The sequence below is a fragment of the Diorhabda carinulata genome, chromosome 2, assembly GCF_026250575.1.
Source record: "Diorhabda carinulata isolate Delta chromosome 2, icDioCari1.1, whole genome shotgun sequence".
Lineage (NCBI taxonomy): Eukaryota > Metazoa > Arthropoda > Insecta > Coleoptera > Chrysomelidae > Diorhabda > Diorhabda carinulata.
Genome location: NC_079461.1, coordinates 7,439,655 through 7,455,087, shown reverse-complemented (window position 1 = coordinate 7,455,087; position 15,433 = coordinate 7,439,655). Strand labels below are relative to the sequence as shown.

Genomic DNA, 15,433 nt, shown 5'->3' with positions numbered 1-15,433 from the left:
AAGAGATTTTGTAGGGTACTGATAACTAGAAAGGTTCGAATTATCGCAGGTTTGAATTAATGAAAGTCGACTGTATATGAATAAATGATTTAAATTTGAGTTAGGTTAGCTATTTTGTGCTTAATTAAGAATTATTTTGTCATTAAATTCGAGAGGTATAATAAATGAAACTACTAAACAAAAAATATATATTTCAGTGTATATAACTCATTGTATAGATATAAATTAAAGTACTTTTAGCAATAAGACTAAATATTCACAAAAAGTAAAACACAACCCAAGATATACAGAAGTGAAAAAAATAGGCCAAATGTCTTAATGCTTGAATTAAAATAATTGACTGTAAGTTGTTTTTTCTATCAAACTATTATAGTTGTATTATTAGTGAAATTCTTGTTCAAAAAATTCAACTAATTTCACAATATAATGATTCGATAAATTTTGTCCAAAATTAAATAAACAAGTGAAAATAATCAAAAGTATATCTTACATATATATGTACCCGTTGTATAAAAAATTTCTTATTTATTGTATCAATACCTAAATTAGTCATTAAAAAATAAAGAAACTGTAATATACAATCTGTTAATAAGTGTTAAACTTATATCCAGAAAATGTGAATTGATAAGGGTTGTTACTAGTTTTTTTTTCTAAATAATTTTATTGAAGAAATTAACAAAAATTGTATGATATCAATGAATCTTTAGTAAGTAGTAAGTCAAATTGTAATTATACAGAGTGATCTAGAATTATGTATATAGAAATGTGAAAGGTGTTACACGATAAGCGGATTCCAACTAATATTAAACAATATTCGATCGGAAAAACCCTGATGGATTCTATAGAAAAATCGCACATGGTTAGCTACGTTTCTTTTGTATTAACAGAAAAATACTATTAAATGCTTTGCCACCACCAAAAAAGCGATAAAAAAACGTGCTTTTCGGGAAAGCTATCATTACAAAAAAATTGAATCTTTTAACCCGGCGTTACATAGGTGGAAAATTCTTACACCAGTACATACGTGGGGTCTATGAAATCTAGAAATCAAAATTAACACACAAAAATACTTTACCAAAAATTTATTTGCAAAAAAAACTAAATAAAAGAACCATTTATATTTTGTCCTGATGAAAATCAGTTAAATAAAAGTAAAAAATCTAGCCCTAAAAAATGTTTTAAAAAACAAGTCTAACAACAAAGGAGCAAAAAGAAAATTCATAAATATATCTGAGAGTTACATGCAACTCATGACTCCTTGTCTAGATTAACACAATTTTCACACCTCAGCACTGCATGCTCCATCCATAATAATGATTTATTTTTATCGAAATTTTTAAATTTCTGAATATTTCGGGGTACCCTTGGGTTATTCTTCCTATCAATAATCTGTCCTTGTATCAGTTGTAGGCCCAACTTGTTGATAAAAATCCTTATCAAAGTTTGTAATCTCGATTGTTTTCTCTGTATATCATAAGAGCATTAATAGAGCTGTAATCAGTAAAGAAAAAACAATTTTAAGTGTCCTACGTGAATTTCTTGAAATATTGAACGTTGACGATAGTTCATCGACGACATCTACTCCGATTTAGTAAAATTATAGAAGTTTCCTTGTCAATAGTTGCATCATGATGCATAGTGGACATTAACAAAACATTTTTGTTTTTTTTGGGCATATAAGATAAAAATGTAATATCTTTTTGAAAGCCAAATAACGACGAATTTGGTTCCCTTTTTTCGTACTGATATGAATCCTGCTGGGATCCTTGAGCAACTTTGACATTAAATTATAACTAGTGTACGAAATCGGTTGTATAAGCCTATCTACAATATTTTTTGTAGAGTTACTAACGCTGTATGGCCCGGATACACTTCCATATTTAGAACGTAGTAGGAACGGGCAAAATCCTGCAAAATAAAGAAATCCGAAAAATGTATTTAGTTCTTGAGCACTGGTAGCTTTTACAATAGATTTATTTTGATATGAAACGGATTTTTTTCAATTTTCATATTAATAAAGCGCACTATGTCATCGATCATCTCATTATCGAAAAACAAGTTCCAACATTCTAAAGTACTATTAGCAACTTTTGCAATTTGTTTAACAATAGGCAAATAAGTAATGATGTTTTCTGCTCTTGTTCAAACACGTACACTTTCAGGTTGTTTATCCCACTTGGTTTCATCTTTTCCAACATACATATTTTTGTTTTTTTTGAAAGAGGATCACATTTGAATTTTCCAAATCACTTCGAGTTTCACCTTTTGATGCTTCTTTGTCCGTAACATTGTTTGGCGTTTGATCTTCCATTGTTATATCCTGCTCAGAATCGGTGCCGAAATTGGGATCATTTTCAAAAACCAAATCAGTGTCATTTTCGCTCTCTGAAATCACTACGTCATCATCAGTTTCTGTCTCAGCCCATAGCGCCAGGAGCCTTTTCTGTTCCTCCTCGTAAGACATGATCGGTATTTCTGAAGAAAAATTTTAATTAACTTTTTGGTTTCATTTAACATGCGTAGAACTCACAATAAATAAAAAAAAACTTTACAACATTAGTTACACGAATACATGGGTGGGGTTTAATACACCCCAGAGCGTTTCAACAGCGTATGCTTTTATTCATTGTCAACCGAGTACTGAGTTGAGTGGGTGGATACATATTTGAAAAGCTACAGGGATGGACACACGCATAGCTTTACATTTGGTTTTATTTTCAAAGAGCTTTCCGCAACTGGGGCTTATTAAACCCCACATATATAACGCCAGGTTAATTAAATTGAGGAGTTAGCTTTATTCTAATTTGTACCATCTAATTATGTAAAATTTTCTATTAGCACCCCTTTAAAAAACGAGAAAAAATGGTTTTTTAAATGCGGGACAACAGATGTTCTAATGGTCATTCTAGCAGAATATTAATAAGCAAAGAGCAAGCGATACTTTTCTACCCTTAAGTTTTTTTATTATCAAGATAGCGTTTGTTAGCAAATGGTTAATTTATCTGAATGGTGGCTGATAATAGTACATTCATTCTTATTCCCAACCAATATATTGCTAATTTTTTAACCATAGCTGGTAAAGTGAGTTGAAATATCAAGTAGAGTTTGTATACCAGACTGCTTATTCTCTTCTAATCTTTATCATTATATCTACTCCCAGCTTAAGTAAAATCTTTTGACTATCATTTTGGATACTTCAGAAACCAATTTCACCATACTTTTAATGTCATTCAATAATACAGGGGCATCGCTTTAATGTGCACAGACTACAAAATATCTCCTGGTTGAACCAAAAGCTGGTAGAGTACATGGAGAAAGAAGGTGAGTATCAGTACGGTTTCCGTCGTAACCGTTCCGTCTAATACTAGAGAAAACCTTCTACCCCCACCTTTTCATTAACTTCAGGCATACGACAATATCCTCAGAGACCAGCTGGATGAGGACATGGTGGGGTTTGGCATCCCAGTGAAGTTGGTGCGTATGGTTAGAATGACAATGAGGAACGCCTCTTGCAGAATTAAGATATCGGGGACTTTTACTATGAACGCAGGCTTGTGTCAGGGGAACCCACTAGCGACAACACTGCCACAAAGTCATCCAGGAGGATCTATTTGCAATAGGCTCACACAGCACCTTGCCTATGCGAATGATGTTGACACTTCGGCTCTTTCGGGAGCGGTTGAGAAGTTCGGGCGAGCAATTGAAACAAAAGCACTCTAAATAAATGAACAGAAAACCATATACATACATGAGAACTTCTAAGAGGACACCGACCTCCCACGTTCCAAGTCAGAGAACATCTTGTGTTCCACCAATTCAAATATCTTGGAGCTTTAATAACTAAGATAATGACGTGACAACAGAGATCAAGGCAAGAATTGCTGTGGCAGTCCAGAGAGCGCTCAAATTTAGAGGGCTCTCACAAAGGTCAAAACTCAGTACATTTTAGACAACTGGTTGTCTTTCCAGTACAAAAGGTACCTAGCTATTAGTAATAATGCTGCCTATTTGGCAAACCTGAACTCAATCAAAAACAGTACATTTGGCAAGTGGCGCCTTCCACTCCAAATTATACCAAGCAATTAGTAATGGTTCTGTCAGTTTGGCAAATCTAGATTCAAGAGCAATACGTTCGACTACTGGTGGTTTTCCCATACCAAATTATATCTAGCAATTAGTAATCATGCTGAAATTAATGGAAGTCATGCCGATGTTAACTAAGGTTCAATTCTGATACTCTGATTTGCAACAATTATTCGCCTACAAGTTCGACATGATCTTTAATAACTTCTTGTCTCTTGAAACGTAATACTCTAGAAAAACTTGTTTCTAGTTGTACTTGTCAGAAGCATTCTCCAATCAATGCAATAGCTGCAGCACACCATTCGGTATAAGATTATAACTTTGGTAAAAATGATAGGGTGCTTTTAATTCAGTTAAAGAATGAGCTCAATTGAAATTCTTTTGTTGAAAGTTTTGACCAAATAAAGTGTGTTAATTTTGTCTAGGAGTGTATAATATTTAATCAATCCCATTAAGAATTACAAATAAATTTAATAATAATTGAATAAACATAATAATCACTGAAGTAATCTGTTTCTTTTTATGATAAACACAAAGAATATTCCAAAGTTTTGTATTTATTGATAGGTTTCAATGTAGTTGAAAATAAGTAAAAATTGATAATACTTAATAATCATTTTTTGTGCGAAGTGATTTCAAATTATTTGTGAAAACAAAAAATATAATACGCGATATTTTGAGTCCTATTAAATTCACAAAAAATCTATTTGTAATTAAGTCAGAAAAAAATTATTTTTCTTAATAAGTAAAATTAAGAAAGGTTTTGGGTTTCAAAATTAATACTGCATGTTAATAGAGTGTTTTATTACTTAGAGGAAGGAGAATACCATCATATTATGGAAACATTTCTTCGGATTGGTGAGTATATCTCTTCATTAAGAAACGTTTAATTTTCATTAACCATTTTTGCATTAAATTTTTAGAATAATACTAGTAGAAAACAAATATAAACATAAATTTTTATGGGTTCACCTAAAAAACACAAATTAAACGCTTATTTCCAGATTTAAGGAATTTTAAAGATAGCTGAATCAGTACTAAAGAAAAAAATTATTAAAAAGGGTTCTAATTTGACTTGAACAATTATTTGGTTATTCCAACAACTACATTTTCATTGATAGAAGTTATATCAATGGAATGATTGTACTTTTTTTTTTAAATTTTAAATAAGTTAGTAAATGTTTTGCTAATTCACAATAGGTACATACATACAGATATCATTTCACTATTTTGCGTACAAATATCACAATAAATAATTATAAAAATTCTATTTGTTGCTCGATACAGGTTAGCTATAAGATAATATGTAATTATTATGATTAAAGATCCTGTGTGATAGCTATTACTCATTTGAATGAATTACATGATGCAAAATCATCTCCATTAGTAATATCCATCATCACTCACTCATTGAATAATATACTATTATAGCAATTACTATTTGAAAAGAATATTTTGAAAAACGATTTTTATTTATACAACCCTAGTCAAAATACAAAATTTCACTGTATTATGTACAGGGTGGCGCAATAGAACTAGCGTGATTGGTTAGTTGCACTTGTGAAGTTTTAGTAGCCTTCGATTAATGGAGCTCCGAGTGTAAATTAAAATATGGCTTAAGCGTTTTGAAGAGACCGGTTCCACGTTCCACCAGCAAAAGGTCGTTCAAGAACGTCTAGGACCAGAGACAATATTGATAGAGTGAAGGATCTTAAACTGCATCCTTATAAGCTTCAGTTAACACAGGAATTAAAACATACCGACTTTGGAGCAAGATTGGCATTTGCCGAAGAAATGCTTGTCGATTTTCCTCTTTTGACAACATCATTGTTTCAGATGAGGTTCATTTTCATTTAAATGGGTTCGTAAACCTACAAAATTGTCGAAAAAATTCCAAAAATGAAACATCAAAAACCACTGCATAGTCCGAAAGTAACGGTGTGGGCAGCAATCACAAGCAAAGGAATTATTGGCCCTTTCTTCTTTGAAGATTCACGAGGACGAAACACCGACCGCTGTGTTGTGACGTTAAAGGAATATTTGACTCCAGAACTTGCGAGATAAAGAATAGCGAATGCGAGAACTTAGTTCCAACAAGACGGAGCGACCTGTCACACATCAAATATCTCTTTGGCGGCTGTGAGACAGATGTTTCCTGCTAATTAAGACTAATTTCCAGAAGAGATGATATCCTTTGGCCCCCACGTAGCCCTGACTTGGCTCCTCTTGATTATTTTTTGTGGAGACACCTCAAACATAAAGTCTAAATGAATAATCCGAGGGACATTAGTCAGCTAAAGGAAAATATCCGCAAGGAAATGACTGCAATCAGCCCAGATTTTTGACAAGAGTTTTCACAAATCTGCGTTCGCGTTTAGAGGAGTGCCGTCATTTAGATGATGTTATTTTTGAAAAATAAACTTCATTTAATTACCTAATCATTATATCTTTTATTTCAACAATACCTTATGTATTTATTTTTTCAACCAATACTTAATAAATGCACGTTCTATTGCGCCACCCTGTATTTTCCTTAAAGACCGATAGAGCTTACAAAAGGGTTAATTGTCATACAGTGCTCATAACTTGTCAATTATAATCAATTTACTCGATCATGAATGGATTGGAAAGAAGTCTTCTTATGTAGGAATTGATATTGATACTCTTGCAAATATCTTGGCCTACACCCGTATAAGATCCAACAAGTACAGGGAATTAAAGTCACGAGACCATCATATGCATGAATGATGCTTATTTTTGGTTTACGGATTTGTTAGAAACAAAATTACAACAATAGACTCCAATATTTATAGAAAAATACACCGTTTTGTACGATTTACACATTGGTGGCATCTTTCAACGCAAGCATTGACATATTGAAACCAAATTTTGGCAATAAGTTTATTTTGAGAAGTGGACTTGTCAATTATCCCCCGAGCTAATGCGATTTGATATCTCTTCTGTGGAGTCACATGAAGTTACTGATTACGCTGGTGAACTATTGACTAACGCCTTGGATTCCAACATTGTCCAACGTGCATAATGTGTTTTGTCAAGAACAGTCATACGTTCGAAATAATTTTCAAATTTTAAATGCAAGTATTGATCTTTTAAGTAAAGAAGTTCAGTTCTATTTAGCTTAAAAACCATATAGTATAGACTGAAACCTCTTTGGTTATGAATGTAACTAGTGCTCCTCTATTCAGAGTAGAATCTTTGGTCTGAAGATGTGTGAGGTGACACTGTTACAACAAATAACATAATTGAAGACACAAAGTTTAAAAAACATAGTATTATAGTTTTTTATACGTTAGTTACCTATTTCTTTGACAAACATTTGAATTAATATATTCAGTTTCGAATTTACAAATATATAACACATTGTTAGTTTCATATTATTGATGATATATTTGTAAATTCTATCTACTCCTCACCCTGTTGCTCTAGAATATTCTCTTCAGAACAATTTAGAACATTTGAGTCCTCTCTATAATATTCTTCGTAATCATATAGAGCAAAGGACAAGTTACAAGGAAAAAAATAACTTCTCCAGCTTGGTTACATTACATTTAGTATTGTGATGTTTTGAAGATCATCATTGAAAGCACGAAGTATAGATACAAGGAGGCCTAACGGTATAATCTTTTTACAATACTTATTTATATGTATACTGGCTATGCAAGTATTTAAGTAGCATCGATACCGTTATTATTATTGCCCTTCAAACAGTAAATTTAAATATTGAAATTATATAGAAATTTCAGTCCAAAGCTCTAAAAACGATACTAGTACTCCCATGGTTTATAACCAATACAGCCACTCACCAATATAAAGGTCTATGGTATGGTGAGTTTACATATGCATGGATTCAATTGTATCAGTTCTACTTGATCAGGTTTACACTTTGTGTAAAAACAAAAATAATTTGCACACAGTTTTCATTTTTCAAACTGTTTTTCACAGTGCGCACTATGTCTAATGTACTTCCTAAAGTTTGGGTTGAACCATGCGTCGACATATTTTGAGTGCTTCGGTAAAACTTCTAGGACAACTCGCAGCATAGGATCTTTCTTGCAAACTATAAAAATCTTCTTCAAATTACATATTTTTGATTTAACTTCAGCAATTCAAAAGCTTTTAATATCCATAAATTCAAAAGTTTTTGATAAGCGTTTTCACGACTATATTTGTCTATGTACAGGTGGTCAAACATAAGCTGACCCATATACTTTTCTCAAAACCTGTAAGAGTTATCAAAAAACTTTAATTACAAAAGTCTTTTGTATTTGAAACAAAGGTAACTTTCACAAGATTTCCGCACAGTTTTAGAAAATATTTGAGGTTATTCGAATTTTTTATTTTTTATTGCAGAATGAATTTTTAAACACAAAATTTAGGTTTATTTTATCTTTGTGATTTTCTAGTCTAGAATTATACTGGGTGTTTTTATTCTGTATGAGTTTCGATATTTTTATAGCTTTTTATTTTTTATGAACATTTTCTATGTAGTTTTTTTCAAAAAGGTAATACTCAGTGTGTTACATTATTTTCAATATAGAATTAGCGAAAAAATTAGAAAAAGTCAAATAATTCCACAACCATTATATATAGGTATAGGACATGTATGTATGAGAAGATTCTTATTTTTATGCGCGTTATATTAAAGGTATAATATACCATGTGCCATTTAAAAAAATGATATTTTGTTATCTACAAAAATCGAAGCGCATACGGTAAAAAATACACCCAGTATGATTCTAGACTAGAAAATAACAAAGATTCAATAAACCTAAATTTTGTGTTTAAAAATTCATTCTGCAAATGATACCAAATGAAAATTCAAACAACCTCAAATACTGCCTAAACTGTTCGGAAATCAAATAGGTCAGTCTCATGAAAGTTACCTTTGTTTTTACCGCTAAATCAAAAAACGCAATAAAATATAAGGTGTTCCATTTAAAATTCCAAAGTTGATATCAATACTGTATAATTCAAAAGTCAATAATCTAAGAATTCCTTCAAATACAAAAAACTTTTGTAATTAAAGTTTTTTGATAACTTATAGGTTTTGAGAAAAGTATTTGGGTCACCTTATGTTTGACACCCTGTACATTTCATACACACAGGTATCAAGAAATGTGATGATCAGTTCTGATTAACAATTTTATAGCCATATTAAAATTAAATAACAATCAAGAAAACTTAGAAGCTTTAGCGAAACGAAGATCAAACTAAAAATTTTTATACAAGTCGTTCTTTACACTTGCTAATTTAATTTACTGGGGCGATAATTTTTATTATAGACACTGAAACCCTGCATGCGTAAATTCACCATTAGATTTAGTTATACATTAGCTATAAATACATACATAAGCATTAGCTAGAAATATATTAAAAACGTCTAATGTAAAAGTTAGTCTATACTGTGGTAGTAGACTAACTTTAAAAGGGTGCATCACTTGATATGTACTGTCTTTTAATTGTCATACCTATTGCTTATTATCTACCCATCATTGTTTATGTTGTATTGGTGGATTGTAATATATTGGGAAGTTGAAAAAAATTATTGCCCTCAGGAAGTATACATACTCCAATAGCGCAATTTCTGGTCTTCAAAAGACAAATCAGAACTTTGGAAAAGTAGCTTTATTTATAACTACAAAAGCGGGTAACCAGTCTACCAGTAAAAAATCTGCTCTCTCAAATTAATTCTATTTTTTCAACATTATGTTCGGTCTCTTTGTATCTGTACTTGGTGATAGAAAGATTAGTTCAGAAACATTTAATGTTATAATGCAAGTGTAAAAAGGGGAAGAAGTATAAAACGTATCAAAGTGTATGAAAGGTGTAAAAATGTCAAATTTTCAGTTATAAGAAAGGTTTATAGCCAAAGGAAATATTTTTATAAAAGAATTTCCATCATTACTAATAATAAAATACAATTTGTATATACAAGTTATGACATGATGATGAAACAATTCCAAGAAATATATTATGTTCAATTTCACAAAAATATTCTTAATAACTTCTGTATTATTTATACAAGGTGGTACAGAATTTTATACATCAATTTGTAGAGCTGCTGGTACGTTAAAAAAAAATAGTACTTTCTGTATGTACACTTTTTTCTTAAACTAGATTATACAACCTTCAAAAGTGTGATTCAAATATCAACAAAAATGTTTATGATTACACAGTTCATTTTTTAGGGATGATTATAAGACATAAGGATGATTAAAATCTTAACACGATCTACCTCATTACATATGAATACTGAGTAGTGTGCTTGTGAGAGTTATTATAACATTTTTTTTAATTATTCAAAATAATTATTATTAAAATTTTTTCCATAGTTTTTTCTACACAAAAAGGGTGCTTGCAGAAATTAGATGAATGTAATATTATACTTATTAGATTTCTATACTACCCTGTATTCATATGGAGATTTGTATGGAGTTAAATAAAAGTAATTATCCCAATCTCTTATAAAGCTTCCCAAAATATGTATTAGTTAATTCTAAGCAGTTAGCAGATATTCATTCACCCTTCTAAAGGGTAGTATTTTCTTTATTATTGGATTTTAGAGAAAAGTGTATGTATTATATACAAAGACATCCACGAATAGACCTTTTAAGCTTATAAAAAACTGAATCTGAAATCACTATAAACACCTATTCAATGCTGTCAGGTTTTATCTAATATATTTAGTTATAATAATTATTAACACATTTTTTTTGTATTTGAGGCTTAAGAAACATTAAACATTAAGAGTATAAGTTTCTTCAAACATAAGTATCATGTTCCTCAAATACATTTAGATAAAAATTAAATCTCTACAAGTTTGAATCTATTTAAAAAGTGAATTAATAATTAAAAAGTTAATTAGATATGTGGTCTATGAATATTCTCTAAACATAATAGGGTCCGCATTATCAAAAGAAAAGAATTATCAATATAATTTTAATAAAGAATTCGGAAGTTATAATTATAAATCGTGCAAGGTTGCATGCTCCAGCCAGATATATTAATTATAGTAAGCGTCATTGCCAAGTGAAGACATTTGATTTCTAGACGGAATTATCGATTTTTAAAAAAGTTGTTACTTTTGTGCATTTATATAATGAAAGATAAAGATATTGTTGCCAATTCAAAACATCATGAAATTTACAACAAATCGCTCTTTTTGGATTTTTGGACCAATGTATAAATTCTGAACCAGTATTTATATGTAAAATTATAAAACATGACTCTCTAAACAAAAAGTTTATTGCCAGAATGTGTTTAATTAAAAAATTCCCAATGAACATAGTTAATCTTGATATAGAAAAGTGATAGTATTAAATGTAATAATTTTAACATATGCATAAGCTTAACTTTGCGAATGTTTATTTCACAATAAGCTAGTGACCTATATTGATGTTTTGCATTTTTCAACTTCAAATTTTTAGAATTAATAATACCTTTTTTAAATATTGATTTCAAAATTGTTATTAGAAAAATATCATTTTGGTCTTATTTCGTTGTTATACAAGTAAAATTAAATTAATTACCATTAAAATAATCACATTATTATGGATTTAAGAATAACGTAAGCCATTTCTTGGCTACACCATAATTAAAATGCAAGAATGTTAAACTTGATAATCAATCAGTGGTATGTCAACTTTCTTTGGCACTGCGGAACATGGAAGCAACCATAATAAAGGATGTTCTCTGCCACAAACTTCTCTGAGTAAAACCATTTTGGGTTTATACGGTCTATAAGGACCCTTCTTTTGAATTTGTTCTACTGCTGTTTCATCACTTAAGATTGACTGCATTTGATCAATCAAAATGGCAGCAACAAATAATCCAAATAAGACACTTTCCAGAAAGAGTATTATATTGTGTAATCTACAAATACAAATTTCACTTTTTTTATAAAACGATATTACATCAAATAAAAGTTGATACAATAATGATACACAGTTAAGAAACTACAAACCAAATAAACTGGTATCAAACAAAATTGTGAAAATATATATTAGGTGGATGAATGAAAAGACATCAACTTGAAATATTTTAATTAAGGAAGCTTGAATTAGGTCTTAATCAATACCTAATAGATTATTATACATTTTTATCATGTTATTTTTCATAATCAAATCATTTTACTTGGAATTCTTATTTATTTATCGAGTTCTTACCCTTTAATTCTATGGTAGTCATATCAAAAGTGTGTACACATTCTTGAATACTTGTTATAACACCTAGAGAATTATGCCTGTAACTTCTGAAATGTGTCATTCTTTGAATATATTCAACAGAGTTATGTGTATATTAATGTAAACCAACCAAATTAATTCCAATCCACCAGTGATGAAAATTTCAATATCAAGATAAATTATAATAAGCTAAGTGATTCATTGGATTTCTAGTCACACACAATTTACCATTGTGTGAGAAGAATGTAACATTTTCATTTGAATGCTTAAAGAAACATAAAATGAAATTATGGGGTTATAAAAAATAGATCAAAAATAAGAAAAAACAGTTAAGGTTGTTTTCAAGTGACTGATAAGTAACTTTTTCCCAAAGACAATATCAAACAGATAGTATGTTGTGAAGTTAGTATGCAAAATCAACACAAAACTAGAACTTCTACAAAATCCAATTATCCCAAAATTTCTATCATACTGGTATTCTATCAGATCCCAGGAGTTATCGCCAAACTTCTTTTTCCTTGGTAATATTTGATACAACAAAAAGCCATAAGTGTTGATAAAATGAACAAAAAAGAATCAAATTTATTCCCAAGCATAACTACCAATAGTGTTTTTTGTTGAATTATTTGTGACATGTAATAATTCAATTCAATAAATTATAATTAAAAAATGCCAATGTCAGTGAACAGATTCCCAATCAATTTTTAAATTTTTCCATGTTTTGTTTCACTTCAAAACCTTTGAGTTTGATATATGACTTCTCTTTTATACAGAATTAAGATGTTCATAAATTGACTTAGTTATAATAAATTGAAAAAGCAAATAATCAAGTAAATACTTACATTCTAGCTTCTTTAGATGGAATATCATCACTACATCCCTCACAACCATTTACCCAAGATATGCCCAATAATGTTATAGCATAAACAGATAGGGTGCCTAAAACAGGTAATTCCCAAAATTTGTACCTACTTTATAAAAGATAATCACATATTAATCTTGATTTATTTATATTTTTGTAAATAATTGAATGGGTGCTTTGAAAAAGTAGCTTTGAACAAAAATCATTAATGAAACCTTTAAAACTCACCTACATAAATTAAAAATTGAATAAAATACTTTTGATTTCTCTCTCCCACACAGTTATTAATCCAAGGGCAATGGTGATCCATTCTTCTTATACACCTTTGGCATATTCTACAATGATGTGCTCGTGGAGGTCTGTATGTTTCACATCTTGCACAAACTGTCCAATTCACAAATTCACAGCCTGAAAATCAAACCATCAAAAATTCAAGTAAACAAAGTATTCATAGTGTAGATAAGTGAATATAATCTGGATGTGATTGTATTGAGCTAAGAAACCGTATGATAAAGTTAACTTACCACTCTTACCAGAATCAGAAGAATGCATATCTGAAAAGTCTATTCTACTCTGTGGAAGAGGTACAGTACCAGGATCAGTCATGACAGCTTTGATATGTGAAATCAATAATAAAAATATTACAGTATTGAACATAACAACGTTAAATGTACCCCATAGACTAGAATAAAATTTCTTAGTATTTATCATTATATTAATTTTATTTGAACCTTTAAATTTACCTGTCCGACATTGTTTGAAAAACAATCCATTTAATTATAACATAATCTGCATAAAACACTGCTATGTACGTTATTAAAATGCATAATATTCCACAAGGATCTTTCACAAACATTGTGAAAGTTTCTTCAGTTTTCTAGCTGAATAAAAATTTTAAGATGAAGAAAAATAGAGTTACTTTTTATTCTCATTAATGCCACTACATGTTTACCATCCTAGTTACAGAATCATAATAAATTTTCAAGTTCTGGAAATTAAGTCGCTTGTTATGAAGAAATTCACTTGACAATCATTAATATTTATTTATTTTGATAAGAGAATCTTCTTTCCCATTCACTTAATTTTTGGCCTCCATCTTGTCCACTTCGCCACATCTAGTTTAATATCCACACGAGGTCTGTTCTTATACTATTCTAATTTGAATATCATAGAATTTGACTCGAGCTAATCTACTGTAAAAAAGATGAATATTTCATTGTACGGTATATTGTTATTAGAATCAAATATATTAATATTTACGACATTGTTATAAATCAAAAGTTTACAAAGTATTTTTTTAATTAATCAAAGGGACAAACATACTTTAAACTCAGCTCTAAGAAAACAATATAAGAATTATAATTTTTAATGAATAAATATAGTTGTTTTTCAACGTTATTATGGCAATTAAAATTTTATGAAGGGAAATATGTTAAGTTAGTTCAAATGTGCAAGAAATACGATTATGACTTTATTTTTTGGAAAAATTAGTATTTATATAATTTTTGTAATTGTACGTAGATACTCAATTTAATGCAATTTTTTTTATCTACCAATATTCAAATTTCCCGATGAACTCAAAGTTTCAAATATCCCGCATTTGATTAATTCCGATCTAGAGGGAATCAAATCAGTCCGATTTTATTGCATCGTTGTGGAACGTCTAGGAGTAAGTTGTCTGTGGATCAGACGGATCACCTATCCCAACATATCAGTTTTCGAACATAGAGCTCGATTTTCAGGGGAAATTTTAAACTCGATCAATTATTATTCCAGTTTTGTTTTCATTTTTATATTGCTTATTTTTTGTGTTTTTATTGACCTATTTTAGTTGTATACTAAATTCTAAACGTTTAATAATTATATAGCAGTTATCAACAATTTACACATTCGCACAGATTTTTCACTAAATTTCAATACCAATAAACTATCTGAAAAAAAAGAGTTGAAAAGAAAAATCTTTACGATACAATTATTAACCTCTGAATACAAGCTTTATTAATAAAATAGAAAATATATTGAAGCCAATTTTGAGTTTAGTTAAGTTGGAACTTATAAAATCGCTATTGGCATTATTCACAATGAAAAATAGACCAACATTACATTGTCTGAAGTGTGTTTCGATAACCATGTTGTCAGCTTAGATACTTATGGTAAAGTTTACCATTTTAATTACAGTGTGTTCAATATATGCATTTTATAATTCTCTAGCTTCAGTTATAATAAATTTAAAATGTATGAAATTTCACAAGGATAATAAGTTTAATGATTTTTCTAGATACAT

At 29.8% G+C, this 15,433-nt stretch overlaps 2 protein-coding genes across 3 annotated transcripts in view; both read right to left on the bottom strand.

Moving 5' to 3' along the window:
* Positions 1–15,433, bottom strand: part of LOC130890759 (60S ribosomal protein L44) — a 315,570-nt gene that overhangs the window by 43,980 nt on the left and 256,157 nt on the right. The window lies entirely within an intron of this gene.
* LOC130890754 (palmitoyltransferase ZDHHC3) lies at positions 175–14,274 on the bottom strand. Its single transcript, XM_057795049.1, has 5 exons — positions 13,893–14,274; positions 13,674–13,831; positions 13,378–13,557; positions 13,130–13,226; positions 175–11,976 (listed from the first exon to the last, which is right to left on the bottom strand). The coding sequence occupies exons 1-5, from the start codon at positions 14,003–14,005 to the stop codon at positions 11,715–11,717; spliced, it is 810 nt and encodes a 269-aa protein (XP_057651032.1). The 5' UTR covers positions 14,006–14,274; the 3' UTR covers positions 175–11,714.

Bases quoted from the DNA above. Each gene is read 5' to 3' on its own strand.
- LOC130890754 (XM_057795049.1), bottom strand. From the start codon at position 14,005: ATGTTTGTGAAAGATCCTTGTGGAATATTATGCATTTTAATAACGTAC. The intron at 13,832-13,892 runs GTAAATTTAAAG...ATTTTATTCTAG, and splicing joins TTTCAAACAATGTCGGACAG to TCTATGGGGTACATTTAACG. The intron at 13,227-13,377 runs GTGAGTTTTAAA...TACCTGTTTTAG, and splicing joins TCAATTTTTAATTTATGTAG to GCACCCTATCTGTTTATGCT.